Source organism: Neomonachus schauinslandi, chromosome 9, assembly GCF_002201575.2.
Source record: "Neomonachus schauinslandi chromosome 9, ASM220157v2, whole genome shotgun sequence".
Taxonomy (NCBI): domain Eukaryota; kingdom Metazoa; phylum Chordata; class Mammalia; order Carnivora; family Phocidae; genus Neomonachus; species Neomonachus schauinslandi.
Window position 1 is genome coordinate 106,203,048 of NC_058411.1, and position 27,289 is coordinate 106,230,336.

The 27,289-nt window shown below is 35.5% G+C and overlaps 1 protein-coding gene across 1 annotated transcript in view; it reads left to right on the top strand.

Annotated features, from left to right (window-relative positions):
- Positions 1 to 27,289, top strand: part of PIAS1 (protein inhibitor of activated STAT 1) — a 117,196-nt gene that overhangs the window by 27,800 nt on the left and 62,107 nt on the right. Inside the window, exon 2 of the mRNA XM_021693800.2 lies at positions 3,326 to 3,770. Coding sequence (XP_021549475.1) covers positions 3,326 to 3,770 — 445 coding nt within the window. The remainder of the gene's footprint in view (positions 1 to 3,325; positions 3,771 to 27,289) is intronic.

A 27,289-nucleotide genomic window follows, 5' to 3' on the forward strand; every position in this document is an offset into this window, starting at 1 on the left:
GATGTAAGGGTTTAGTTTTCCTCTGTGTTGTCAACACTTTGCAGTGTGAATTGACTGCTCCATGCTTCTCTGAAGCTTTTCAGTTGAGTGATGCGTCAGATGTTTGTGTTTCCCGCCCCCTTTTATTTAGTTTTTAAAAATACTGTATGCTTATTACAGTCCTTAAGAGTATGCAGCAGCTGCTCCAATAATAGCGGTGGATAGTACCCCATCTTTCACTAAACCTGATTTTAAGGTGCAGTGGTTAATTTGAATCCAGATGCATTCTTTTCTTATCTGAACCACCAATTTTTTTTTTTAAGATTTATTTATTTATTTATTAGAGAGAGAGAGAGCATGAGAGGGGGGAAGGGCAGAGGGAGCAACAGACTCCCCGCCGAGCAAGGAGCCCAATGTGGGACTCGATCCCCGGACTCCAGGATCACGACCTGAGCCGAAGGCAGTCGCTTAACCAACTGAGCCACCCAGGCGCCCCTGAACCAATTTTTTTAAAGCCAAAATGTTGGAGCTTGAAATGGAGATTGAATATTAAAATCAATTAGTCTTTTAAAAAGTTTTTCTCTTTCCTAATTGAAAGGCATGTGATTTGTTTTCTCTAAAAGACGGTATCATAGTTTAAGAGCATAATATTTGGAGTAGTTGTATAATATTCAACAAATTTCTTAACCTGCTTAGGCCTCAGTTTTCCTATTTGTAAAATGAGGACAGTACCTGCCTCATAATTTTGATGGTTAATTACACATCCTGTAAAAAAACTTATGTCATCTTTTTTCTTTTGACCATCACGCAAGAGATTTTATTTTATGTGAATTGCCAATGTGTACTTCCATATAAGTAAAACAATAATACATCTGTGCTGCATTTAAATCCTTAATACCCATAGAGTAAGGACAAAAACTGTCATCAGTGAAAGGCCTGTGGTAATCACTGAATTCAGGTTTATTTGTGTTTGACCTAGGAGAATGCAGTTGAAGTAGGAAGACGTTGTTCTCTTTCTAAAATTTATACTACTTTCTCTGTAAAATGAAGTGCATTTGACCAATGCCAACCTAAATTTATTTTTAACCGATAATCTTTGAAGCATAATTTCTGTTATTTCTCCAAAAGCAGAAGCTTACTTATTAATATAGTACTTTTTGGTTGAAGTCCCAGTTCCTTGTAAAATAAGTAATAAAAATCTTTAAAACTGTTTTGTACTCTTAGGACATTTTGGATAGTAGGGAGAAATTGATAGCTTGCTGACACTATAGTTAGTAATTAATCTCTGATCATATCTAAAAAAGAGAAGCATTTATAGGATTTGGGGTAGGCTTTATTCGTAAGGCCTGTAGTATTTCTTTGTGTGCCTTCTATTGAATGTAAGAGTTTGGGGGTTTATTTGCATTTATATTATAGTTGTATGTATAATTTACCATTGTAGATTCCACCCTACCCTTTCTTCTGGTGTGACTTTCTTATTTATTTCGTTCTTTCATTCATTTATTTATTCATTGTCCAGGCATTTGATGTATTTCTACTTTTGTCAGACCCTAGTGTTGGATGCTGAGGGTGACATTGGCTTGTGCCCTGGAGGACCTCAAACTGGTCATGGAATCACTTGTACAAATAGAAAATTACAAAAAAGCAAGACAAGTGCTAAATAAAGATACGCAAAATGGCTAGTAAAAATAGCAAAGAGTCATTAATGTTGCCAGGCCTAATGGACTAAGGCTGACAAAAGCTAGAATTTGAGGAAACAAAGTATTTTTCAGGCCAGAGAAGTAGGGGAAGGGTTAATATATGTTTGAGAACCAGCTATATTATATATAAGGCTCTTTATATACTGTTTTCTCACTACTCGATTTTTTTTACTTAATTGTTTTGCGCTGTTTAAATAGCTTCCAGAGGATTGACTAGGGTAGGGTGGCCTCTCAGGGAGTGGCAGTGAATTAGGGAAGGCAGTTTATCTTTTATGTATTGCTGTTAGGTCTGAGGTGAGGGGATAAAACAGTTGGGGAAATAGAGAGCCAGTGGTAAGCTTACCTGTGTCTTCTACCCTGATACCTCCCTGTCAGTGGTGATCAAGTCAGGATTCTGGTGTTAATACTGTCTGATCTTGGGTAAGCCATTTCTTCTCTCTGGATTCCATTTTCTTCCACTTTAAAATGAGAGGATTGGTATAGTTGGGCATTTCCTGTTGGTGGTCTCTTAGTAATTGGAGAAAAAGGAGAAACAGCGACCAAACAAGTTTGGGAACAAAGAGTTAAAATTAAATAGATTTCTTTATTACAACCTTCCACATTATGGCATGTGGATTGAATTCCTGGACTTTTAGCCTGGCCTTGCCAGTGGAGTGAGTCAGTATTATGTTTCCAGCTCTGTCCTTTTCCTAAAGGTTTAGTGAAAAGAGAGTGGGCTTTAGAATCATACATATCTGGGTTTGAATCCTGACTGCTACATAGTAGCTATGTGGCCTTAGGTAAGTTATTTGACCTTTCTTAACTACATAGTTTCTTCATGTGTAAAGAAGGAAGGGGATAACACCTTGTGGAAATAATAAAGATTTAGTGACACCCATATGAAAATACCAAGTATATCTGGTAAATACTGGGTCAGAAAGGATATATAGGGCGCCTGGGTGGCTCAGTTGGTTAAGCGACTGCCTTCTGCTCAGGTCATGATCCTGGAGTCCTGGGATCGAGTCCCACATCGGGCTCCCTGCTCAGCAGGGAGTCCGCTTCTCCCCCTGACCCTCCCCGCTCTCATGCTCTCTCTATCTCATTCTCTCTCTCAAATAAATAAATAAAATCTTAAAAAAAAAAAAAAAAGGATATATAGTTTTTAAGTCCTACAAATTCCAGGGTCAGCATAGAATGTAATACCTGGTAGTATGTTATTTATACCCTGCTTGCATCTGGTGTTTGAGGTGGGTATTTATGTGTTTCATGTATAGTTATATACTTTTCCCCCCAAGAAAACAAATGTTCTTGAGGGCTCATCCTAATATTTTGCCATCCACATAGCACTCTCCTGAAGACTCAGTAAGTGCTTGATGAATAGCTGACAATTGCATCGAAACAGTGGAATGAGGTGAGATGTGGTTCTACCTGGTGTATACTTCATCTTACATCTTTCATAACCTTGGGTAGAAGTCACTGAATTTATGAGTATTAATTTTTACATTTTTTTGGCTACTTATTTTAAGTTGGAAATAACTAGAACTGATTATAACTGAGCTGGCCGTTAAAGTAAACCATGAGGGGAAAGGGTTAGAATAAGGTATTGTTTAATGTTGTAAATTATACTATTGGAATACTAACGTTTTACATTTTGTTTTGTCTCTAAGCAAATGGTTATGAGCCTTAGAGTTTCTGAACTCCAAGTACTGTTGGGCTACGCTGGGAGAAACAAGCACGGACGCAAACACGAACTTCTCACAAAAGCCCTGCATTTGCTAAAGGCTGGCTGCAGTCCTGCTGTACAAATGAAAATTAAAGAACTCTATCGGCGGAGGTTCCCCCAGAAAATCATGACGCCCGCGGACTTGTCCATCCCCAATGTCCATTCAAGTCCTATGCCAGCAACTCTGTCTCCATCTACCATTCCACAACTCACTTACGATGGTCACCCTGCATCATCACCGTTACTCCCTGTTTCTCTTCTGGGACCTAAACATGAACTGGAACTTCCACATCTTACATCAGCTCTTCACCCAGTCCATCCGGATATAAAACTTCAAAAATTACCATTTTATGATTTACTGGATGAACTGATAAAACCCACCAGTCTAGGTAAGATTATTCTATAATGGTTATTTGGGGTGGGGGTGGGGAGATACATTTTCATTTTAGAGTTTCAGTTTGACCCAGTTTATTATTCATAATGGGATTTTCCTTTGGTAGTAGCATTCAGATTACAATAAGGATCTTTCAGTTTTAAACAAAATCAAATATATAAAAGCTATCTTTTAGGCAAAGAAAAAAAGTATAGTCACGTTTCCAGTGATGGTTGCTGACACAGTAAATATTAAAAAGTTTCCCAGAATATAAACTTTTAAAGTGTAATGTTTTAGATTGTTGATTAATATTTTATAATAACCCCTACAAATTAAAAAAAACCTAGTAATACTACCAGCCTCTGAATTCAATTCTTAATTTTCAAGGGTTGATGACATATAAAACAAATGACTGGCTAGTTTTGATTATTTGAATGAATAAATGGTTTTAATTATTATAAAAGGAGATTTAAGCTTTGATGTGTAGTATTTCAGTTTCAGCTTACTTTTTCAAGTGGATATGTGTGCTTTGCAGGTGCACACATGATCATGGTTTTATAATATGAGTACTTAAAATTTTATTTGCTGTGTTTTATCATTGTTTGATTAATGTCTAACATATTAATAGAATTCAGTGTATTAATTGACCTGTAATTTTAATTTCTCCAATACTACCTTGCTTTATTTAACGTAGAATAAAACTGTTGTGATTTCTGATACCTTTGTCATAATATATTTAAGATATCAGATGTCCAGTTGCTGGTTTATTGTCATAAATTAGTGGTTGACAAGCTGTGGCCAGCAAGGCAAATTCAACCTGTGGTCTGTTTTTTGTGGATCTAATAAGCTAATGTGTGTGTGTGTGTGTGTTATATTCCCAAAGGGTTGTTAAAAAAACCAAAGACAGGAACAAAAAGAATAATACGTAGCAGAGACCATGTTTGTCTGCAAAACCTAAAATATTTACTGTCTGACATTTACAGAAAAAGTTTGCTGACCCTTGTTATAAATCAATAAACATTTCAGCTTGGGGGGATTGGTTAGTGTTAAATTTTGAGAACATACTGAAATTCTTTGAATTGGGAAATGTTTGTTTTTAATTATATTTAACAGGATTTACCTGAATAAGTTTATAGGAATCATTTTCAAACAACATGAATTTTATATCGCATTATTTTATTTTAAAAATAACTATAACAAGGTAATCTAACACTTGTCAAGAACCTATTGTATACTTATAAAACTTATACATGCTCATTATAAAAAATGAAAGTGTCAAAGTCCCTTCCTCATTAGTGGTTCAGTGTGTATGCATATATAAACAAGTTACATTTCTTGTTTTTCAAGAAGGAATCATACTTTACACCGTATTCTGTGACTTGCCTTTTTTTCCCCTAATATAGACATCTCTCGTCTGTCTTGTTTCACATTTTTAATTGAAGGCCATGTATACACACATACAGTATGTGAGCAGATGCATATATATATACACACACACACATTCTAGCTCATTTCTTATTAAAAAACTATATACTATTCTGTGATTTAAATAAGTCCTCTGTTAAAAGACAGATTTTTCTAGTTTTTTGCTGCCAAAAACTGTGCTATAGTGAATATCATCTGAAATTTAAAAGGAAAAAAATGTTGGTGGCTTTTATTTGATTTGATTCCCAGTTCTCAAATTCTCTTCTGGTCTTAATTAATGTATCTTGCTGTTTTCATTTTCAGTAATATAAATTTCAGGTACCAGTGTGAATAGATGATGTTTACATATGTATCTAAATTTTGTTATAAAGAGTAGAAATGCAAACTGGACACAAATTATAGTTGTACTGGATAATAGTTTAAATAAATTAGAATTGAGAGAATTTTAAGTTCATTTTTATTTCACTGAGGTACTTTGCTTGAATATATTTGTTGTGTTAATTTCTAATTGTCTACACTGATAGTCTTTTCATGCCTTTTTCTATCATAATTTACATTTTGTATCTTACTGCCCTTTTTTTTTTTTTTTAAAGATTTTGTTTATTTACTTGAGACAGAGAGAGAGCATAGAGGGAGAAGGGAGAAGGGAGAAGCAGGCTCCCCACTGAGCAAGGAGCCCAATGCAGGACTCGATCCCAGAACCCTGGAATCATGACCTGAGCTGAAGGCAGACGCTTAACCAACTGAGCCACCCAGGCGTCCCTTGGCAGTAAATTTTAAATAAATTTTTCCATCTTTATTCTTTATCTGGAAACTTATAAATTGCTTCAATCTGGTGTTTTTGTGTGATAATTTAAAAACAATGCTATAAAGTTTTTCCCATCCTTGATGACCAGTAAGTAAACCCTTGTATTTATAAAATTGACTGGATTGAAGTACTCAAATATTTCCCATGAGATTTATTTAATTAGGCTTTCTTTGTACTGTCAATTCTCGTTATTTGCACATTCTGTGTTTGTGAATGTCTGCTATCTCATTTATCTGTAAGTCCAAAATCATTACAACAGTTTCATGGTTATTTATGGACATGCGCCGAGTGGTGAAAAATTTGAGTCTTCTGACTCGCACTTTCACACAAGGTGACTCTTGCCTTCTTGTTTTCAGCTCTCATACTGTAAGGATATGTCCTCTTTTGTGCTCTATTTATTGCCATGTTTTTTGCATTTTTGTGCTTTTTGTTGGTGATCTCAGTGTTAAATAGCCCCCCAGCCATAGTGCTGAAGCTCTATCTAGTGTTCCTAAATGCAAAAAGGCTGTGATGTACCTAATGGAGAAAAAATATGTATGTATTCAGTTTTGTTCAGACATGAATTAATGCTATTGGCTGTGAGGTCAATGTTAATGAATTATATTATTAAATTAAAATTATTATTAAGTAATACATAAATTATATATTAAATAAAGTGTCCTTGAACAGAAATGTATCTAAAACAAGGTTACATAGTGATTAGTTGATGAAAATGTGGTCAGGGCTTGCAGGAACCTAGCCCTGTGTATTCCCTAGGAGCAGTGGTTCAGTATTCACTAATTCATTGTTTGTGGTGACTTTATATAACAATTACCACACATAATAAAAATTGACTGTAGGGGCCCCTGGGTGGCTCAGTCGTTAAGCATCTGCCTTCGGCTCAGGTCATGAACCCAGGGTCCTGGGATCGAGCCCCGCATCGGGCTCCCTGCTCGGCGGGAAGCCTGCTTCTCCCTCTCCCGCTCCCCCTGCTTGTGTTCCCTCTCTCGCTGTGTCTCTCTCTGTCAAATAAATAAATAAAATCTTAAAAAAAAAAAATTGACTGTACATTTAAAGTATAATTTGATTTGACTACTAGTTTTTATTGAATAAATCCATTGTTTGTGGTATACACACAATAAATAGGTGTTACAGAATTGCTTGGTGGTATATAAATAGATTTCTAATTTCTCATTGTTACCATAGAATGAAAAGTCATCATTTTCGTTATGCATAAAACGATCTTACCAGAAAGTAATTTGTGGAGGTTTATTGATTCAGTAAATATTCAGGGGAGGGAATGTTCAGTGAATATGAAAAAGATTTATTGAAAAAAGATTTTGAGTAATTTGCAGAGTTTAGGATGAACATCTTTTAAAGCCCTATTTGGCAAAGAACAAAATAAAAGAATCTATAAGATGCTTTAATGTTATTAAAAGACTGTTTCTCCTTCAGTCTTCCGTGACTACTTCATCACAGAATTCACTTTTCTAAAGGATTACTTTTGCCGGTAGATCATTTGTTTTGAATATAGGAAAACAGTATTTTTTGAAAAATTAAATGGTTTCTGACATTCTCTTTGTTTCTAAACATATATATATATATATATATTTAAAATCATTACAAGCTCATAAGAGTTAGTTTTAACCTATAGCCAGCTAGTTCATCACAATTATCACTTGAGTCCAGAATGTGACAAGTAAATTTAATTTTTCACCCCCGCCTTTTGGCCTTAACCATTAGATTTAAATGGATTTTGAGATGTTCTGATGTAACTTGAATGGTTTTCTGTATGGTTCATGTTTCTAGCCAAAATCACAATAGTTTTGGTATCCCCAGTTTTATTAGGTAATTGTTATCCATTCTTAAACTCATTTTATTATTTCTTGAACAATGAGTAATTTAAGTCTTTCATTTTGGAACCACATATTAAAGAGAGTTCTTTTCACTGTCCTTAGTTAACTAGAAGAATTGGGAGATGAAGTAAAGGTGGTTGTAAAGTAAAATGCTTGGTTCATTATTTTTGCCTATCATTAAAATCCTGGGTTTTTTGTTTTTGTTTTTGTTTTTAAAGATTTTATTTATTTATTTGACACACAGAAAGAGATAGCGAGAGCAGGAACGCAAGGGGGGAGCGGGAGAGGGAGAAGCAGGCCTCCCGCGGAGCAGGGAGCCCAATGCAGGGCTCGATCCCAGGAACCTGGGATCATGACTCGAGCTGAAGGCAGACGCCCAACAACTGAGCCACCCAAGCGCCCCAAAATCCTATTTGTTCTATTAGGCTTATTTTAAATGCTTTAAAACCTTTTCCATGAATCTTTCTAAGATTTCCCCCTATATCTGTCTGTTCCTTCCCCCATCCAGAATTGATTTCACTTTCTTGCATGTTCCTATAACATTTTGTTGTTAGTTCCTCAAAATGGAAGGGTTCTGCTGTATTCATCGATATATTCCCATAATAGCTATCTATGAATCTGTTACATGGTAGTTCGGTAAACATTTATTAGCTCTCCAGTTTATTTAAATACAGTAGATAGAGTCTTTTACTTCACTCTAATTCAGTGAATTTTAATCATTTTACCATTCAAATACAACCAAGGCATACCACGTTATCTATCATAAATAGTGGCTTATGGTAGGGATGGGAAATAGAGTAGGGAGAAAAGAGGTATCCTCCCCTTTATTGTTTCCACCCCCATTCTGATCCCTATGGTCAATCAGTGACTTGGATATTTAATATACTCTACATTTTTTCCCCTAATTACAAAGATATATATATCACATGTTTTATATCACATGTTTAAATCCATAGACACTACTTACTTCAGAGAGTAATTTTAAAATATTTCTGTTGTGTTCTAGTCAGTCATTGTTTTGTGTGTGTATGTGTTTGTGTTTATTTCTGATTTTGTTTTAATGAAGAGGAGAATCTCAAATACTAACTGACTTAACCCAGGAGATTCTTAGCCACATATATTGTTGACCCATATCAATAAAAAATGGGGCACAGGAAATTTTAATCTTCATAGTATACTGAGCACCATGTGTTAGAAGTGTACTTTGTTTGAAATATCTTATTTTGGATTAAAATTATCTTATGTTCGTTCAGAGGCAAGAGATTTTCCTTCAGTTCTTTAATATTTTATTTAGAATAATAAAATTGTTTAGAGTATATTGTTTTGGGGTTTTTTTTAGAGTATTATTGTTTATATTGGTTATGTTGGTTGGCCTGTGTTAGAACATCATGGCAAAAACAAAATATTTTCACAGCGATCAAAAGAATGTTTGGTTTGACTCAGACGTGGGTAAACATCCATTAACACTCAGTTTTATGTTTAGTGTTTTAGTTATTTCTGTTGTCCTTGACTCAGGTAAATTTTTGAAAGAGCAACTACATTTTTTAAAAATAGTGCCTTTAAATATTTTTAATAGTTTTAATTATTTCAAAGGCTAACAGAAAACAGCTTTGCCTTCATTTAGAGTACTTGTGTAAAGTTGATTGCGTCATCGCAAGGTTTGCTTTATATCAAATTTAAGCCAAATTATACCTTCTCAAGGGATGTCTTCAGGTTTTTATTTTTCATTGATTAATTCATTTTTTAAAAGATTTTATTTCTAAGTAATCTCTACACCCAAAGGGGGGGCTCAAACTCACAACCCCGAAATCGAGAGTCACGTCCTCTATTGAGTGAGCCAGCCAGGTACCCCCCTTCTCAGGTTTTTAAAAGTCTTAAGTAGTACGTCTGAATAAGTTCATATCATGTGTCTATGCATTTTCCATAGATTGGTATGAGGAATAATAATTGTTGAGCATTATTTCTGATGTTCTCATTCAGTGTTCTACTTGATTACCAAAGGATACAACATTTTCTCTTAACCAGATTGGAACCAACTGATAATGATATTTAATAACTTAAACATTTTATTTTAATGTAAAACATATTAATGTATATCCACTTGCCAGTCTTTTGGTGTAGGTCAGGGCCTTTCTTTGAGACTGCAGGTTTTCCAGTTTTAGTTTTGGTGGTTTTTTTTTTAAAGACTTTTGTGCAGCAATTTGCAGAATCTGTTACAACTTGGGAAAAAAGTCTTTTTTTTTTTTTTTAAAGATTTTATTTATCTGACACAGAGAGACAGCGAGAGCAGGAACACAAGCAGGGGGAGTGGGAGAGGGAGAAGCAGGCTTCCCGCCAAGCAGGGAGCCCGATGTGGGACTCGATCCCAGGACCCTGGGATCATGACCTGAGCTGAAGGCAGACGCTTAACAACTGAGCCACCCAGGCGCCCGGGAAAAAAGTCTTTTATAGTTATACCACTCACTTAATTTCATTGCATTTTTTTTTAAAGCAGCTTGCTTTTGTTAGGTCTTTGCAGAGCATTCAGCTTAGTGTTCATAAAAACAGCAATTCTTTCTTTTTGCACTTATATTTCATCAGTTTTATAATATTTAAGTTTCATAATTGCAAGTGCAACTGGCATACACAGGTTTGAGAATAAACACCTCTGGCTCCCCAGTGCTTCTGCACTGGAAAGTGGTCTGTTGGTACAAGCAGTCAGCTTGCCAGAGCACCAGTCAGGATGTATAGAGGCAACGGAGAACATCAGTTCAGTTAAGAGCAGGCCAGTAAGAGGGTTTCTACTGATTTTCTTTTGCAACCATTCTTACTTAACTCTCCAAAGACAAGGAAATTAGAAGTTTATTTGTTCTCTTGCTTGAGAATAATTTAAGTGGTTTCTTCTTTGAGGGAATAATGTGGATCATAATTTTTATGGTTGAGGTGTTTTTTGTTGTTTGTTTTTAAAGAAAGCTACTTTTGGGGTATCTGGGTGGCTCAGTTGGTTAAGCATCAGACTCTTGATTTTGGCTCAGGTCATGCGTGATCTCAGGGTTGTGAGATGGAGCTCTGTGCTGGGTGTGGAACCTGCTTAAGATTGTTTCTCTCTCTCCGTCTGAGCCCCTCCGTTCCCCGCTGGCACACGCCCTCTCTCTTAAAAAAAAAAAAAGAAAGAAAAGAAAAACTACTTTTATCTTCCTGTCACCTCTTTGAGAGGGGGGTAGATGGCAAGAAGTTTAGAAGAAGTAAGGAACTAATAAGTAAATGATGTTTTTAATCATACAATTTTACGTTTGTAGTCTTTAGAACTCATTATAGTTTAATTCTTTTCTCATTGAGGACACGGACTGTAAAGAAAAGGATAAAATGAAGTAAATTCACAGGCATTTTTTCTTAAATCTGGTTTTTAACTAAGAATTATAAAAAATTGGAAGTTGTGAAGATGGTCTCCTCTTGGTCCTTCTCAATTCTTTTTTTTTTTATTTTTATTTTTTTTTAAGATTTTATTTATTTATTTGAGACAGAGAGAATGAGAGGGAGGAGGGTCAGAGGGAGAAGCAGACTCCCCACCGAGCAGGGAGCCCGATGTGGGACTCGATCCCGGGACTCCAGGATCATGACCTGAGCCGAAGGCAGTCGCTTAACCAACTGAGCCACCCAGGCGCCCTCATTTTTTTTTTTTTTTTTAAGATTTTATTTTTAAGGAATCTCTACATCCAAGATGGGGAATTTACAACGTAACAACTGTCGCATACTCTACCAACTGAGCCAGCCAGGCGCCCCCTATCTTTCTCTTTTTAAATCTTGGAAGGTGGCTTCTGTTTAAGTTTTAATGTTTGTTAAACAGTCTTTTGCATTAAACACCATGAATATCTTTCGTCTGGGTTACATATATTTGGATTTTCCTGAGCTTTGTTACAACTAGTTCTAACTTCATTGTGGGACAATATACCAATACTTCCTAGGGAAGACCAACAACCTAGGTATATTGGGTTTATAGTCTCAGTATTTTACAAAGCTAGGTTGATTTCTTTCCTTTTTAAAATAGAACACTTCTATATAGAAAATGACAATTATTTTAGGCTTGGGAAGATGTATGAATAATTTATAGAAAAGGTTTGAAATATATAATTCATATATATATAATTCATATATATAAAATTCATATATATAGATGTGTGTGTAGTGTGTGTGTGTGTGTGTGTGTGTGTGTGTGTATAAATTTGGGTTTTGCCTTAGGAAGAAAGGCAGCAGATGCTTCAGCACTTTTAAATAGTTAAAATGATCCATCTTGTTTTGTGCAGCACGGGTAAGGTTTCTGCTATATCTTAATAACGTTGGTTACCAGTGTTTTCTGCCAAGGGCTCCTCTGGCATTGGATTAGATTTCACAGTTTCCTTCTCCTCTCATTTTTTTATAATTGAGTTTGCCTTCCTCCACAGGCCTGATAGCCACTGCCTGGAGATAAGGTGATGCAAATTCAAGGACGCAGGCTCTGATAAGTATTGGAAAGGGCATTCAAAGGTTTTATGATTCACTCTTCTGTGCTTTTAGAAAATTTGCCTTCTAACAATTCAATACAAGCTGTGCTCTTCTGTACTTGAATTTTGGAAAATCAGAGCACTAATTTTTTATGTAGGTGGGTTTTTTTCCAATAAACTTTTCTTCCTTATTTGGCAGCACTGGCTTCTGACTTTCAAAACAAAATCTAAGATTTACCTTCTAAATCTATATTCCTTTGTAGATAATATTCTGTCTTTTTATTTAATATTTTGATTAATGTTTCTGTAGTGGTCCAGAAGCCCGAAGGCATCTGTGTTTAGTAAATAGGTGTGTTTGTTTTTAAGGGTTCTTAGTTCTTGGGAACTAAGAATGAAAGACTTCTTTGGGTTGGAAAGGCATCTTGACAATCAGAATCAGTAAAGAACCGCTCTATATAATTGTAAATATGAAATTTAAAATCTTAAATTGTGACATTAATGAGCCAGCCATTTAGATTTAGAAGCAAGGACGTACAGTTTAACAAAGAAATCCAACATATAAGATTTTACTGGGATGGAATTTAAAGATCAGACATATAGTATATATGGTGTTTGAAATGCAACATTTCAGACTTTGCCAGTGGGTTCTACACTACTTTGGCCCAGTCTCCCCAGCACAGAGTTTCATATGAGTTGCAGACCAGCTAGCTGGAGGACTTGGGTGTGGTAATCATGGGGCAGGTAGGATGGTCCATCAAAGGAAGAACCCAATTTTGGCAATCCATTTTTTTTCCTTTTTTTAAATATATGTGTATATGTATTTATTTTTATTTTTAAAAAGATTTTATTTATTCATTTGAGAGAGAGAGAGACAGAGCACAAGCAGGGGGAGAGGCAAAGAGAGGGGGGAGAAGCAGACTCCCCCACTCCACCCACTGAGCTGGGAGCCCAATTTGGGGCTTGATCCTAAGACCTGGAGATCATGACCTGAACCGAAGACAGATGCTTAACCATCTGAACCACCCAGGGGCCCTTCTTCCCTTTTTTTTTTTTTTAAAAAGAAATTTGTCAGTAGATAATCTGGGTGACTGGAAGATAATTTTAAGCCATTGCTTTTCTTGAGCCATACTACTTTATTGCTACAGTACCTGCAGATTTGAGCAGAGATTAGTTCTAATTCTTTGGCACTACTGCTGCTAAATTTATAAAGACAAAAATGCAAATAAGCTTTAGATGTGCCAGATATGGGGATATTGCAGTTCAGAAGAAGCTGGATGTTGAATGTAATGTTAGAATTAAATCACTTTAAGGTAGGTAAAAATAAAAAGGCTAAATTATTTCTACATGTCCTTTGCAGTTCCTAGAATTTTGCTTCACTGTTTATTTTACAGCCATATTTTTGAATATTTTATTTCTCCTCTTAAATTTTATTTTAATTTTAGAATTAGTGATTTTAATACATAAGATGGATCAGAAGGGAAAATCACTTGTGTATAATATAAATACTCATAACATTTTATGCTTCTTTTCACCACCTCCCCACATAAACTTTATTTTTTTAAAGATTTTATTTATTTATTTGAAAGAGTGTGAGGGAGAGAGCACGTGAGCAGGAAGGAGAGGGAGCAGGAATAAGAATCTGAAGCAGACTCCACGCTGAGCACCGAGCCCAACACGGGGCTCAGTCACATGACCGCAGGATCACAACCTGCGCTGAAACCAAGAGGCGGCTACTTAACCAACTGAGCCACCCAGGCGTCCCTATACCACATAAACTTTAAATGTAAAGTTAGCAGTTTATGTTTATATACAATTTTAGGAAATCACAAAGAAAATGATGGATAGAGTTGATTACATAAAGATGTTAAACCTCTATGTGTGCATCATGGTTTTTTAAAAAAAGCCCAAGTATAAAAGTAAATACCAAATAGAAAATATTTTAATCAAACATAAGACTAAAGGAAAGAACTCTCACAAATCAATATGGGGGAGTCTACTAAGATTCTATTAGGCAAAATGTATGAATAGGGAAAGTTAGTATGTTAGTAAAGAGGAAATGCAACTAGGAAACATCAAGGTTTTAAATCTTGTCTGTAGTACTAGATATAAAAATATATATTTCTGTCCCATATTGATAAGATTTGTTAAAATGTATGTAAACTGCTGGTAGCAATATCAGCTCTTTGAGAGTACAGTTTGGCAATATGTAGCAAGAGCTTAAAAATACTTCTGAGGGGCGCCTGAGTTGCTCAGTCAGTTAAGCATCTGCCTTCAGCTCAGGTCATGTTCCCAGGGTCCTGGGATCGAGCCCTACGTCAGGTGTCCTGCTCAGTGGGGAGCCTGCTTCTCCCTTTCCTCCCAGCTTGTGCTTGCTAGTGTTCTCTGTCGCTATCTCTGTCTCTCTCTCTCTCAAATAAATAAAATCTTGAAAAAAATACTTCCTGATCTGTTAATTCCACCTTTGGGAACCAAAAGTCTAAGAATATTCACTGTAACATTATTACTAATACAAAAATTAGAAATAACCTAAATATCCAATAATAGAAAACACAACCTGTGATATAGCTACTATGTAGAATTTTTTTTTTTTAAGATTTTATTTATTTGACAGAGAGAGACACAGCGAGAGAGGGAACACAATCAGGGGGAGTGGGAGAGGGAAAAGAGGGCCCCCTCCGAGCAGGGAGCCTGATGCAGGGCTCTATCCCAGCACCCTGGGATCATGACCTGAGCCGAAGGCAGACACTTAACAACTGAGCCACCCAGGCGCCCCTTTGTAGAATATTTTAAGGCTGAGTTAAAAATGATTATTATGAAGGGGTGCCTGGGTGGCTCAGTCAGTTAAGTGGCTGACTGCTGATTTGGGCTCAGGTCATGATCTCAAGGTCCTGGGATCCAGCCCCATGTCAGGTTCAGTGGGGAGTGTACTTGAGGATTTTCTCTCTCCATCTCTTTAAAATGAATAAATCTTTTAAAAAATGATTATCATGAAGTCTTTAATATATGAGTTAAGGAGAGAAATGAGGTACATAAATAAAAATTATTGGACACCAACTTGGACAAGCATTAAGCTAGGAGCTTTATATTTGTTATCTCATTTAAGCTTCCAAACAACTTTGGAAGTTTAGACCAATAGCCTAAATATTTCGTAAGAAGTAGCTGAGGTCTGCACAAGGTAATTCACAAAACTTAAGTGATGGGGCCAGAATTTGAATACAAGTTCGCTTCCAAAGCCAGTGTTCTTCCTATTATATAACATAAGATAAAAATAAAAAGATTTTTTAAATTGTTCTTTCAAGTACGTTATCAGTTTTATAACATCTTTTGCTCTCAATTTTATTTAGGAAAAAAACTTGAATTTTTTCTTTAGTAGAATTCTTTGTGGGACGCCTGGGTGGCTCAGTTGGTTGAGTCTGCCTTCGGCTCAGGTCACGATCCCCGGGTCCTGGGATTGAGTCCCACATCTGTCTCCTTGCTCAGTGGGGAGCCTGCTTCTCCCTCTGCCTGCGGCTCCCCCTGCTTGTGTGCTCTCTCTCTCTCTCTCTCTGACAAATAAATAAATAAAATCTTTAAACAAACAAAAAAAGAATTCATTGGATCTACAAATGGGATCACTGTTTTGAAATCTACTTTTGGAGTACTATTGAAAGTGTTTTTGTATTCCATATACATACATTGAAAGAGTGTTTGAGATTTTAATTTTACATGATAATCTTTACCAGCACACACTATAAGTGAAATGGAGTTTTATTTCAACAAATCAATTTGGACTTGTATGAAATTCACAGCACATATGAGGAATTCCGATTTATTACCTCTAGATGTTAGCCCTTATATTAAAAAAAAAAAGTATGTTAAAATTATAGACCCTTCATAACGCAATACCCAAATATTTTAAAGAAAACTCAACTTTTTTCCATTGGTGTCTAGGTTTTAGTTTTTTGCTAACATTCATTCTCTTAAAATGTCATGTATTTGTAGTTAATCTCAAAGTCTTTCTGATGATTTTTAATATTTTGGAGTAGAGAAAAAATGAATTTTTTTAAGTTCCTCTAAAATTACTTGAATGAAAGAGAAATAAAATGGAGTTATAGAATACTCCTTATTTCTTTTGGTAATTTTCTTCAGTTCTTTCTCTCTTTTTTTTCTTTTTCTGATTTTTATCCTTTTCATATGGATCAAGCCACTGTAAAACATTCCAAAAGAACAAAGACCTTAATAAAGTATGTTTTCCTTTTTATGTGAATACCCATGGTCATAGAAGTAGAATCTTCTCCATCCCTTCCTGCCAAGAAATTTGTGACTTTTTAAACAACATAACTTTAAAAATTATTCTTGGTTTTTAAAAATTTATTCATTCAGGGGCGCCTGGGTGGCTCAGTTGGTTAACCATCTGCCTTCAACTCAGGTCATGATCTCAGGGTCCTGGGATCCAGCTCCACGTCAGGCTCCCTGCTCAGTGGGGAGTCTGCTCTTTCTCTCTCTCACGTGCACTCTCTCAAGTAAATAAAATCTTTTTTAAAAAATTTATTCATTCAACTAATATTTATTAAGTGCCTTTTGGTTTTTTTTTTTTTTTTTTTTAAGATTTATTTATTTATTTGACAGAGAGAGACAGCGAGAGAGGGAACACAAGCAGGGGGAGTGGGAGAGGGAGAAGCAGGCCTCCTGCAGAGCAGGGACCCTGATGCAGGGCTCGATCCTAGGACCCCGGGATCATCACCTGAGCCGAAGGCAGACGCTTAACAACTGAGCCACCCAGGCGCCCTGGTTTTTTAATTTTTATTTATTTTTTTTAAAGATTTTATTTATTTGAGAGAGAGCGTGAGCCCGCAAGCAGTGGGGAGGGGCAGAGGCAGAGTGAGAAGCAGACTCCTGGCTGAGCAGGGAGCCCGACATGGGACTCGATCCCAAGACCCTGAGATCATGACCTGAGCTGAAGGCAGATGCTTAATCACTGAGCCATGCAGGTGCCCTATTAAGTGCCTTTTGTGCCAAACACCATTTTGGTTGCTGGGAAAGATTCAGACATGGTTTGGGCTGCCTGGCTGGCTCAGTCAGAGTAACGTATGACCCTTGTTCTTGTGGTTGTATGTTTGAGCTCCATGTTGGGTATAAAGATTACTTAAATAAATGAATAACTAAAAACTGAGAAAAACATGGTTCTTCAAGGAGTTCATGATTTAGTGGAGGAATAAAAAATCCATTAGTTCATCTTAGAAATACAAGACCAAGTAAACTAAAAGGCATAACCTAAGAATAAAAATGAAAGGGATTTTATTTACCAGGGATCATGAATTTAACATTTTTGTTTTATGAATAGTGGAATCAGAATTACTGAAGGTGCTCATTAAAAACAGAGATTTTCCACAGCCCAGATCTGAATTGTATTTAGTGTCATAGTACATTTCACCCTTGAACTACATGGTTTAAACTGGATGGGTCCACTTAATGCAGTTTTTTTGTTTTTTGGGGTTTTTTTTGGATAAATATAGTACTGCACTGTAAATGTATTTTCTTTTCCTTATGCTTTTCTTCTCCCTTTATTGTAAGAGTACAGTATATAATACATATAACATGCAAAATGTGTTGACTGTTTATGTTATCAGTAAGGTTTCTGGTCAACAGTAGGCTATTAGAAAAGTTTTGGGCGAGTTCCGTTATATGCATATTTTCAGCTGCATTGGGGTCAGTGCCCCTAACCTCTGTGTTGTTCAAGGGTCAGGGTATATATATACCTTCCCATAAAGGTCACCTCGTTTCTTTGAACTCCTTCAGAATGTATCATGTATAATCATAAACTTAAGCTTTCTCCTTTCCATGAACATATAGGTTGTTTCCATTTTTTTTGCTACTTACACCAGTGAACATCCTTAAATATATAACATTTAACACATACATATAGTATGTTTGTTATTTCTTTAAATCTGAAGTAGTTTTACTAGGTGAAAGGATATCATATTTCTAATTTGCTACTGTCAATTGCATCCCTGACCCTAAAACAAAGAGTTATACTCCTGTGAACATTCTTGAGTGCCTATTACCCACAGTTTTATCAATAATTTAAGAAATTTTATAAACTGAATAAATGAAAATACCTTGTTTTAATTTGTATACCTTTGCTTACTGCTAAAGTTGAATGTTTTTATGATCATTAACCAATTGTAGTTCCTATTGCTTGTTCATATTCTTGCTCATTTTCCTAGTCTGTTTTTTTCTTATTGATTTGTTTATTGTGAGTACTGCATACTAGTCAGCTCTTTATTATATGTTGTAAATATTTTATCTCAGCTTGTTACTTACCTTATTATGTAATTTATAAAATCTTTCATTACACAGAAGTTGAAAACAATTAAGTTGTCAAATCTGTTAGCTATTACTTTTATGGTGTTTGATAACAGCCTCATTGAGATATAGTTCACATACTTTAAATTTCACCCTGTTAAAAGTATACAATTCAGTGTTTTTTTAGTATATTCATGGAGTTACGCATCCATCACCACAGTTTAATTTAAAAAATTTTCATCACTCTGAAAAGAAACACTGTACTGATTAGCAATCATTCCTCTCTCTTCCCAGTCCTTGAAAACCACTAATCATCTTTCTGTCTCTGTAGATTTGCCTATTCTGCCTGTTTCATATAAATGGACTCATATAGTATATGGCCTTTTGTGCCTGGCTTCTTTTACTTAGCTTGATGTTTTCAGGGTTCATCAGTGTTATAGCATGCATCAGTAGTACTTCATTCTTTTGGAGGGGTATATAATTTTTAATGAGGTATGTCTAATTTCCTTTTTAAAGAAAAAAGAGATTTATTTATTTGAGAGAGTGTGTGCCAGCAGGGGGAGGGGAAGAGCGAGAGGGAGAGACTCTCCAGCAGATTGGCCGCCAAGCGCAGAGCTGGACATGGGGCTCAATCCCATGACCTCGAGATCATGAGCTGAGCCGAAACCAAGAGTCTGACACCTAAGTGAGCCACCCACGCACCCCTCGAATTTCCTTTTTAATTTTAAAAATTATGGTAAAGTTGGGGCGCCTGGGTGGCTCAGTCGGTTGGTTGAGCGTCCGACTCTTGGTTTCAGCTCAGGTCATGATCTTTCTGTGTTGAGCTGAGTGTGGATCCTGCTTGGGATTCTCTCTGTCCTCTCCCTTTGCCTCTCCCCTCCTGCTCATGTTCTCTCTCAAAAAAAAATTGAGGTAAAATATTTGCCCTCTTAACCATTTTTAAGTGTACAATTCAGTAGTGTTAAGTATATTCAGATTGTTTGCAACAGACTGCTAGACCTTTTTATCTTGCAAAACTGAAACAATACTCATTAAACAATTCCTCATTTTCTCCTACCCTTAGCCCCTTGGTAACCACTATTGTATTTTTTGTTTCTAAAAATTGGACTAGTTTAGAATCTAAGTGGAATCCTTCAGTATTTGTCTTTGTGACTGGCCTATTTCACTTAACACAGCACCCTCAAGGTTCATCCTTGAGGCATGTGACAGGATTTCCTTCCTTTTTAAGGCTAATACTCCTTTGTATGCATATACTACATTTGGCTAAACCATTCATCTGTAGATGAACATTTAGGTTGCTTTCACTTCTTGGCTATTGTGAATAATGCTGCTATGAACATGGTGTGCAAGTATCTCCTTGAGATTCTGCTTTCAATTCTTTTGGATATATATCCAAGAAGTGAGAATGCTGAATCATATGGTAATTCTATTTATTTGAGTAGCCACCATACTGTTTTCCATAGTGGCTGCATCATTTTATGTTCCCACTAACAGTGTGCAAGGGTTCCAGTTTCCCTGTATCCTCACTAACACTTATTTTCTCTCTCTCTCTCTCTCTTTTTTTTTTTTGTGGCTATCTTAATGGCTGTGAAGTGGTATTTCATTGTGGTTTTGATTTGCATTTCTCTATTAATTTATAATGATGAACATGTATTCACATGCTTGTGGCCATTTGTCTATCTTATTTGGAAAATCATCTATATCAAGTCCTTTGCCTATTTTTTAATTGGGTTTTTTGTTGTTGTTGAGTTTTTGGAGTTCTTTATTTATTTTGGTTATTACCCCATGATCAGATATATGATTTCCAGATATTTTCTGCCATTCCATAGGTTGCCTTTCATTCTATTGGTTGTTTCCTTTGATGAGTAGATTTTAAGTTTGATGTAGTCCCACGTATCTGTTGCCTGTGCTTTTGGTGTTATATCCAAAAAAAAATCATTGCCAAATCTGTTATCATGAAGTGTCTCCCCTGTGTTTTCTTCTAGAAGTTTTATAGCTTCAGGTCTTTAATCCATTTTTAGTTAATTTTTGTATATATTGTAACGGAAGGTCTCATTATTTTGCATGTGGATATTTAGCTTCCCCAGCACCACTTGTTGAAGGTACTGTTCTTTCCCCGTTGTGTGGTCCTAGCACTTTTTTTGAAGATCATTTGACCTGATGTGTGAGGGTTTATTTCTGAGCTTATACCTGTTCCATTGGTCTATATATCTGTCTTTATGCCAGTAACACACGGTTTTGGTTATTATAGCTTTGCTGTGTGTTTTGACATCAGGAAATACTGAAGCTTCTGACTTTTTCAAGATTGTTTTGGCTCCTCAGAGTCCTTTGAGATTTCATATGAATTTTAAGATGATTTTGTTACAGAAAATGCCACTGGGATTTTGATAGGGATTGCACTGAATCTGTAGATCACTGTGAAATACTGTACTGAAGTATGGACATTTTAATAATATTAAGTCTTCTGATCCATGAGCACTGGATGTATTTCCATTTATTTGTGTTGATTTCAACATTTCTTTGTAATTTTCCCCATATGTCTTTTATCTCTTTGGTTAAGTTTATCCTAAGTATTTCATCCTTTTTGATGCTATCAAAAATGGGATTATTTTCTTAATTTCCTTTTCAGATTGGTCATTGTAAATGTTAGAAACACAACTGATTTTTGAGTGTTGATTTTGTATCCTACAACTTCATGAGTTTGTTTATTCTAATAGTTTTTTCGTGGAATCTTTAGAGTTTTCTACATATAAGTCATGTCGTGTATGAACAAAGATGATTTTCTTCCTTTCAGATAGGATGCCTTTTATTTCTTTGGGTACATAATTTCTTTCTAGTACAATGTTAATAGTTCTTGATTTTAGAAAAAAAGCTTTCAGTCTTTTACCATTGACTGTGATGTTAGCTGTAGGTTTTTCATATATCGCCTCTATTTTGTTGAAAGAGTCTCCTTATATTCCTAGTTTGTTGAGTGTTTTTATCCTGAAAGGGTGTTGAATTTTGTCAGATGCCTTCCCTCAATTGGAATGATCATGTGTTTTTTTTCTTTCATTCTGTTAATGTGGTACATTCATTAATTTTCATATTTTGAACCATCCTTGCATTCCACAAATAAACCCCACTTGCTCATGGTGTATAATCCTTTTCATATGCTGTTGAATTTGAAGAGTGGACATTCTTACAGCTCTTTAGAGGGAATGTATCTAGTCTTTCACCATTGAGTCTGTTGGCTGTAGATTTTTTCATAGATGCCTTTTTTGTGGAATTTTTTTTTAAATCATGAGTGTGTTGGAATTTGTTTAAATGCTTTTTGTCCATTTATTGAGAGGATTCTGTGGTCTTTGTTCTTTAGTCTATTAACATGGTCTAATTGATTGCTTTTCATATGTTAAACAGTGGCTTTGGGTTTTGTCTGATTTTTGATGATCTGTCCTCTCTCCAAGATGAGTAAATTAAAAGTGCCTTACATATCCATTTCTGACATTAGTATGTGTGTGTGTTTTTAATCAACTCTAGATTTTATTTTTACTTACGGGAGGGTAAAGCTCTTATTGTCTCCAAAAATTTTTTTGAATGTTTTTTTTGGATCTTATTCGGTACTGCTGATTTGTTTGTATATTTCTCCACTAACATGGAATTAGTTTACTTAATATTTTTGCTTGTTTTAAAACTTTCGAATCAATAATATATTTCCTTGATACAAAAACCAAAAGTTACAAAAGGCTTTATAATGAAAAAGAAGTTCCTCTCCTACCTTTATCTCAACCACAGGTGTTGCTTTCAGTTCCTTTTTTATCTTCCCAGAGAGTTCTCTGCATATGCAAACATTTGCCACATTCTTTTTTTTTTTTTTTTTAGCATCTACTTACTATGTGATTGATTGGACTATGCTTTATTAAATATTCTCCTACCGATTAACATTTAGGTAGTTTCCTGCTTTTAAAAACAGCACTACGGAGAATGTTTTGTAACATATATCAGTGTGCACATGTCTAACTGTATAAAATATTTTTATAAGATAAATTCCTAGAGGTAGAATGTGTATTTAAAATTTTGATAGTTGTTGCCAAATTTCCGTTCATAGAAGATTTGTGCTAATTCATAATCCTTTTGGCTATGGAGAGTGTGTTTTCTCCTGTGCCTTCAATAATACCGTGTGTTTTTATACTTTTTGATCATTTAAAAATAATAGGTGGATATTTGTAACTCATAGTTTTAGCTTTCATTTTTTTCTTAAAGTGAAGGTTTTTAAAAATATGTATATTGTATTTCTTTTTATTTGAATCGTTCATTAACTTTTCCCATTTAAAAATTGGGAAACTTTTCCTCTGATTTGTAGAAGGAATTTAGCACTTTGTGATATAAATTGCAGCCATTTATTTCCCCCCCAGTGTGATACCTTTTGACTTTATTTATGACTGGTGTTGGAAATTTGCCATCGATTCCTTTAGTTGTTTAAGTAGTATTTCATGGTATGGTTGTATCGCTCTGCCCTTTTCACCTATTGAAGGGCATTTTGGTTGTTTCCAATTTTTGTCTATCATAAATAATGTTATAAGCATTCACAAATAGGTTTTAGTATGGACATAAGTTTCCTCTTTCTTGGCTATATGCCCAGGAGTGAGATTGCTGGATCATATGTGTAAGTGTGTATTTAATGTTTTGAGAAAAACACCAACCATTTTCCAGAGTTTGTGCCATTTTCCACTTCTACTAGCAATATCTGAGGTCCAGTTTTTCTGCATCCTTACCAGCATATTTGTTATTGTCACTTTTTAATTTTAGGTGTTTAAATAGGTAGGTAGTGAGAGTTGCTTTATGTATTCTAGATACTAGGCCTTAGGTATGTGGTTTGCAGATTTTTTTTTCAGTCTGTAACTTGTGTTTCTTTTTTTTTTTTTGACCTTTTGATTTTGAAATAATTATTAATTTATAGCAAATTGTAAACAAGTGTACAGGAAGGAATGTCCTGTGTACTCTTCATTCAGCTTCCCCCATTGTTTTTTTTTTTTTTTTAAAGATTTTATTTATTTATTTGAGAGAGAGAACGAGAGAGAGTGAGAGAGCACATGAGAGGGGGGAGGGCCAGAGGGAGAAGCAGACTCCCTGCCGAGCAGGGAGCCCGATGCGGGACTCGATCCAGGGACTCCAGGATCATGACCTGAGCCGAAGGCAGACGCCTGACCATCTGAGCCACTCAGGCGCCCTGGCTTCCCCCATTGTTAGCTCTTTCCTAATCATAGTGTAATATCAAAAGCAAGAAATGGACATTCACAGGGCTTATTCAACTTTTACTAGTTATTCACGTACTCATTTGTGTGTGTGCAAGTTTATGCAGTTTTATTACATGTAGTTTCATGTAATGTAACTACCACCATAATCAAGACACCACAAGACTCCTTGTTGCCATTTTATAGCTTCACTCACCCCCTTCCCCAGTCCCTAGTCCCTGGCAGCCACTAATCAGTTCTCTAGAATCTGTAGATTATGTGTTTCACCAATGTTTTATAAAAGGAATCATGCTTTATGTATTTGAAGATTGGCTTTTTTTCATTCAGCATAATTTCTTTCAGGTTCATCCAAGTTGTGGTGTACATTGGTAGTTCTTTTTTTTAAGATTTATTTATTTTAGAGAGAGTGTGGGGTGCAGGTGGTGGGCGCAGAGGGAGAGGGAGAGAGAATCTCAAGCAGACTCCCCGCTGAGCACAGAGTCCAACGCAGAGCTTGATCTCACGACCCCGAGATCATGTGACCTGAGCCCAAATCAAGAGTAGGCCACTTAAGTGACTGAGCTACCTAGGCGCCCCAGTAGTTCTTTTTTATTGCTAAGAATTATTTTATTGTGTGATATACTACCATTTGTTTGACCATTTTACCCACCGAAGGACATTTAAATAGTTTTCAGTGTTTGGCTATCATGAATAAAGTTGCTGTGACCATTCATAGAAGTTTTCTGTGTAGAAATAAGTTTTCATTTCTCTGAGATAAATGTCCAGTAGTTCAGTTGCTGGGCCGTATGGTAAGTTCATTTTTAGTTTTAAAAGGAACTGCAAAATTATTTTCCACAGTCACTATTCCATTTTATATTACTACCTGCCATGTCTAAATGATCCAGTTTCTCTGCATCCTTGTTAGCATTTGGGACTCTCATTATTTTCTGTTTTAGCCATTTTGATAGATGTGTAGTGATACCTCATTGTGGTTTAATTTTCATTACCTTAATGGTTAATGACATTAAACATCTTTTTATTTGCTTATTTGCCATCTGGGTGTACTCTTCACATCTTTTGTCCATTTTTAATTGGAGTGTTTGGGAATTTTTCTAATGAGTTTTCTGAATTCTTTATATATTCTAGATACTATTCCTTTGTTGAGTATGTGGTTTGCAATTATTTTCTTCTGCTTCATAGTTTTTTTTTTTTTAATCTTCTTAATAGGGTCTTGTGCAGGAGCAAAGTTAAAAGTTTTTTTTTTTTCTTTCATAGATTATACTTTTGGTGTCAAGTTTGCATACTCTTTGCCTAACCCTAGATTTGAAAGATTTTCTTTTATGCTTTTTCCTAAAAGTTTTATATTTCTATGTTTTACATTTAAATTTGTGACTTGTGGGGTGCCTGGGTGGCTCAGCTAGTTAAGCATCTGACTCTCGGTGATCTCATGGGTCCTGGGATCAAGCCCAACTTTGGGTCCCTTGCTCTGCAGGGAATCTGCTGCTCTCTTTCTCCCTCCCTCTCTGCCCCTCTGCGTGTGTGTGCTCTCTCTCTAAAATAAATAAATCTTTTAAAAAAATGCTAAATTTGTGACTCATTTGTTGTTACTTTTTACATAAGGTGAGGCTTAGGTTGAGGTTCTTTGATGGCTGGTTAATTGCTCCAGTACCATTTGCTGAAAATCCCATATCCTTTCTGCAATGTATTGCTTTTGTACCTTTTCAGAAATTAGTTGTCCACACTTGTATGAGTCTGTTTCTGGGTCCTTTTTCTTTTCCACTGATCCGTGTGTCTGTTTTCTGCCTGTACCACATGATCTTTATTACTGTGGCTATCGAAGCCATAAAAATCAGGTAAAGTGATTTCTCTAACTTTATTCTTTTGTTTAAAAATTATTTTAGCTATTCTAGTTTTTTTTTTTTGCCTTTTTACATACAGATTTTCAAGTTATCTCTTCTATCTCTACAAAAAGAATCTTACTGAGTGTTTGATAGGAATTGCATTAAACCTGAATATCAATTTAAGGATAATTGTTTTTCTATGTTGATTCTTCCAGTATGTGAACATGGTTTGTCTCTTCATTTATTTAGATCTTTGATTTTGTTGATCAGCATTTTGTAATTTTCAGTCTACAAGCCCTGCACTTGTTTGTTAGAGCTGTACCTCAGTATTTTACTTTTTGGAGGGATTATAGATGTTACTGTATTTAAGAATTTTGCTTTTCACTGTCAGTATATAGATGTATAGTTGATTTTTGTTCTTGTTGATTTTGTATCTTGTGACCTTGCTGAAGGTCACTCTTAGTTTTAGGAAGTTTTTTTGTAAATTTTTTGGGATTTTCTACATAGATTATTATGTTATCTGCAAATAGGAACTTTTATTTCTTTTTACCATCTATATGCCTTTCATTCATTTACCTTGCCTAACCGCACTGTTTGGGATTCCAATACTGTGTTAATACTGTTGAGAATGAAAGTCCTTTCTTAGAGTTCAATCTTAGGGGGAAAGCCTCAAGATAAACTAGTTTTTTTTTTTTCTGCTTTTGGACTTTTTCCCTTGAAGTCTACCTTGTTTCTTATCATTATTCTTATTTAAGTTTCATTTTTATTAGCATTTGCTTAATAGAAACTTTCTTTGTTTTTTTTTAACCTTTTCTGGCATTTTATTTTAGGATGTTTTTTGTTTTTTAAATAACAGTTTTATTGAGATCTAATTCACATACTATAAAATCAACTCTGTCAAAGTGTACACAGTTCATTGGTTTTAGTAGTCACAGAGTTGTGCCACCATCACCACTCTCAATTTTAGAACATTTTCATCGCCCCAAAAAGAGACCCTTATCCCTCATCAACCATTCCCCATTCCCACCTATCCCCACCCTCTGGAACTAATGATGTAGTTTCTGTCTCTGTGGATTTGCCTGCTGTAGGCATGTCATATAAGTGGTGTCATACAATATGTGATCTTTGTGACTGACTTCTTTACCTAACATAATGTTTCCAAGGTCATTCATGTTATGGCATGTATCAGTACTTCATTCATTTTTTATGGCAAAATAACATTTTATTGTATGGATATACCACATGTTTTGATCCATTCATCATTGAGGGATATCTGGGTTGTTTCTGCTCTTTTGAAATTATGAATATTGCTGTTGTGAATGAATATTCATGTACAAGATTTTGTGGGGATGTATGTTTTTAATTCTCTTCATCATATACCTAGGAGTGGGATTATTGGGTCATGTGGTAGTTCTGTATTTAACATTTGATGTACTGCCAGACGTTTCCAAAGCAGTGGCACCATTTTACATTCTAACCAATAACATGTGAGGGTTCCTAGTTCTCCACATCCTTGTCAAGGCTTGTTATTGTATGTCTTGATTATAGCCAACCTGGTGGGTGTGACATATCTGATTGTGGCAGGTTTCTATTTTATAAATAACAAGACTGTGGCTGGCTTTTTAAAAACTCAGTCTAAAAATGTAACTTATTATAATGTTTTCACTGTTA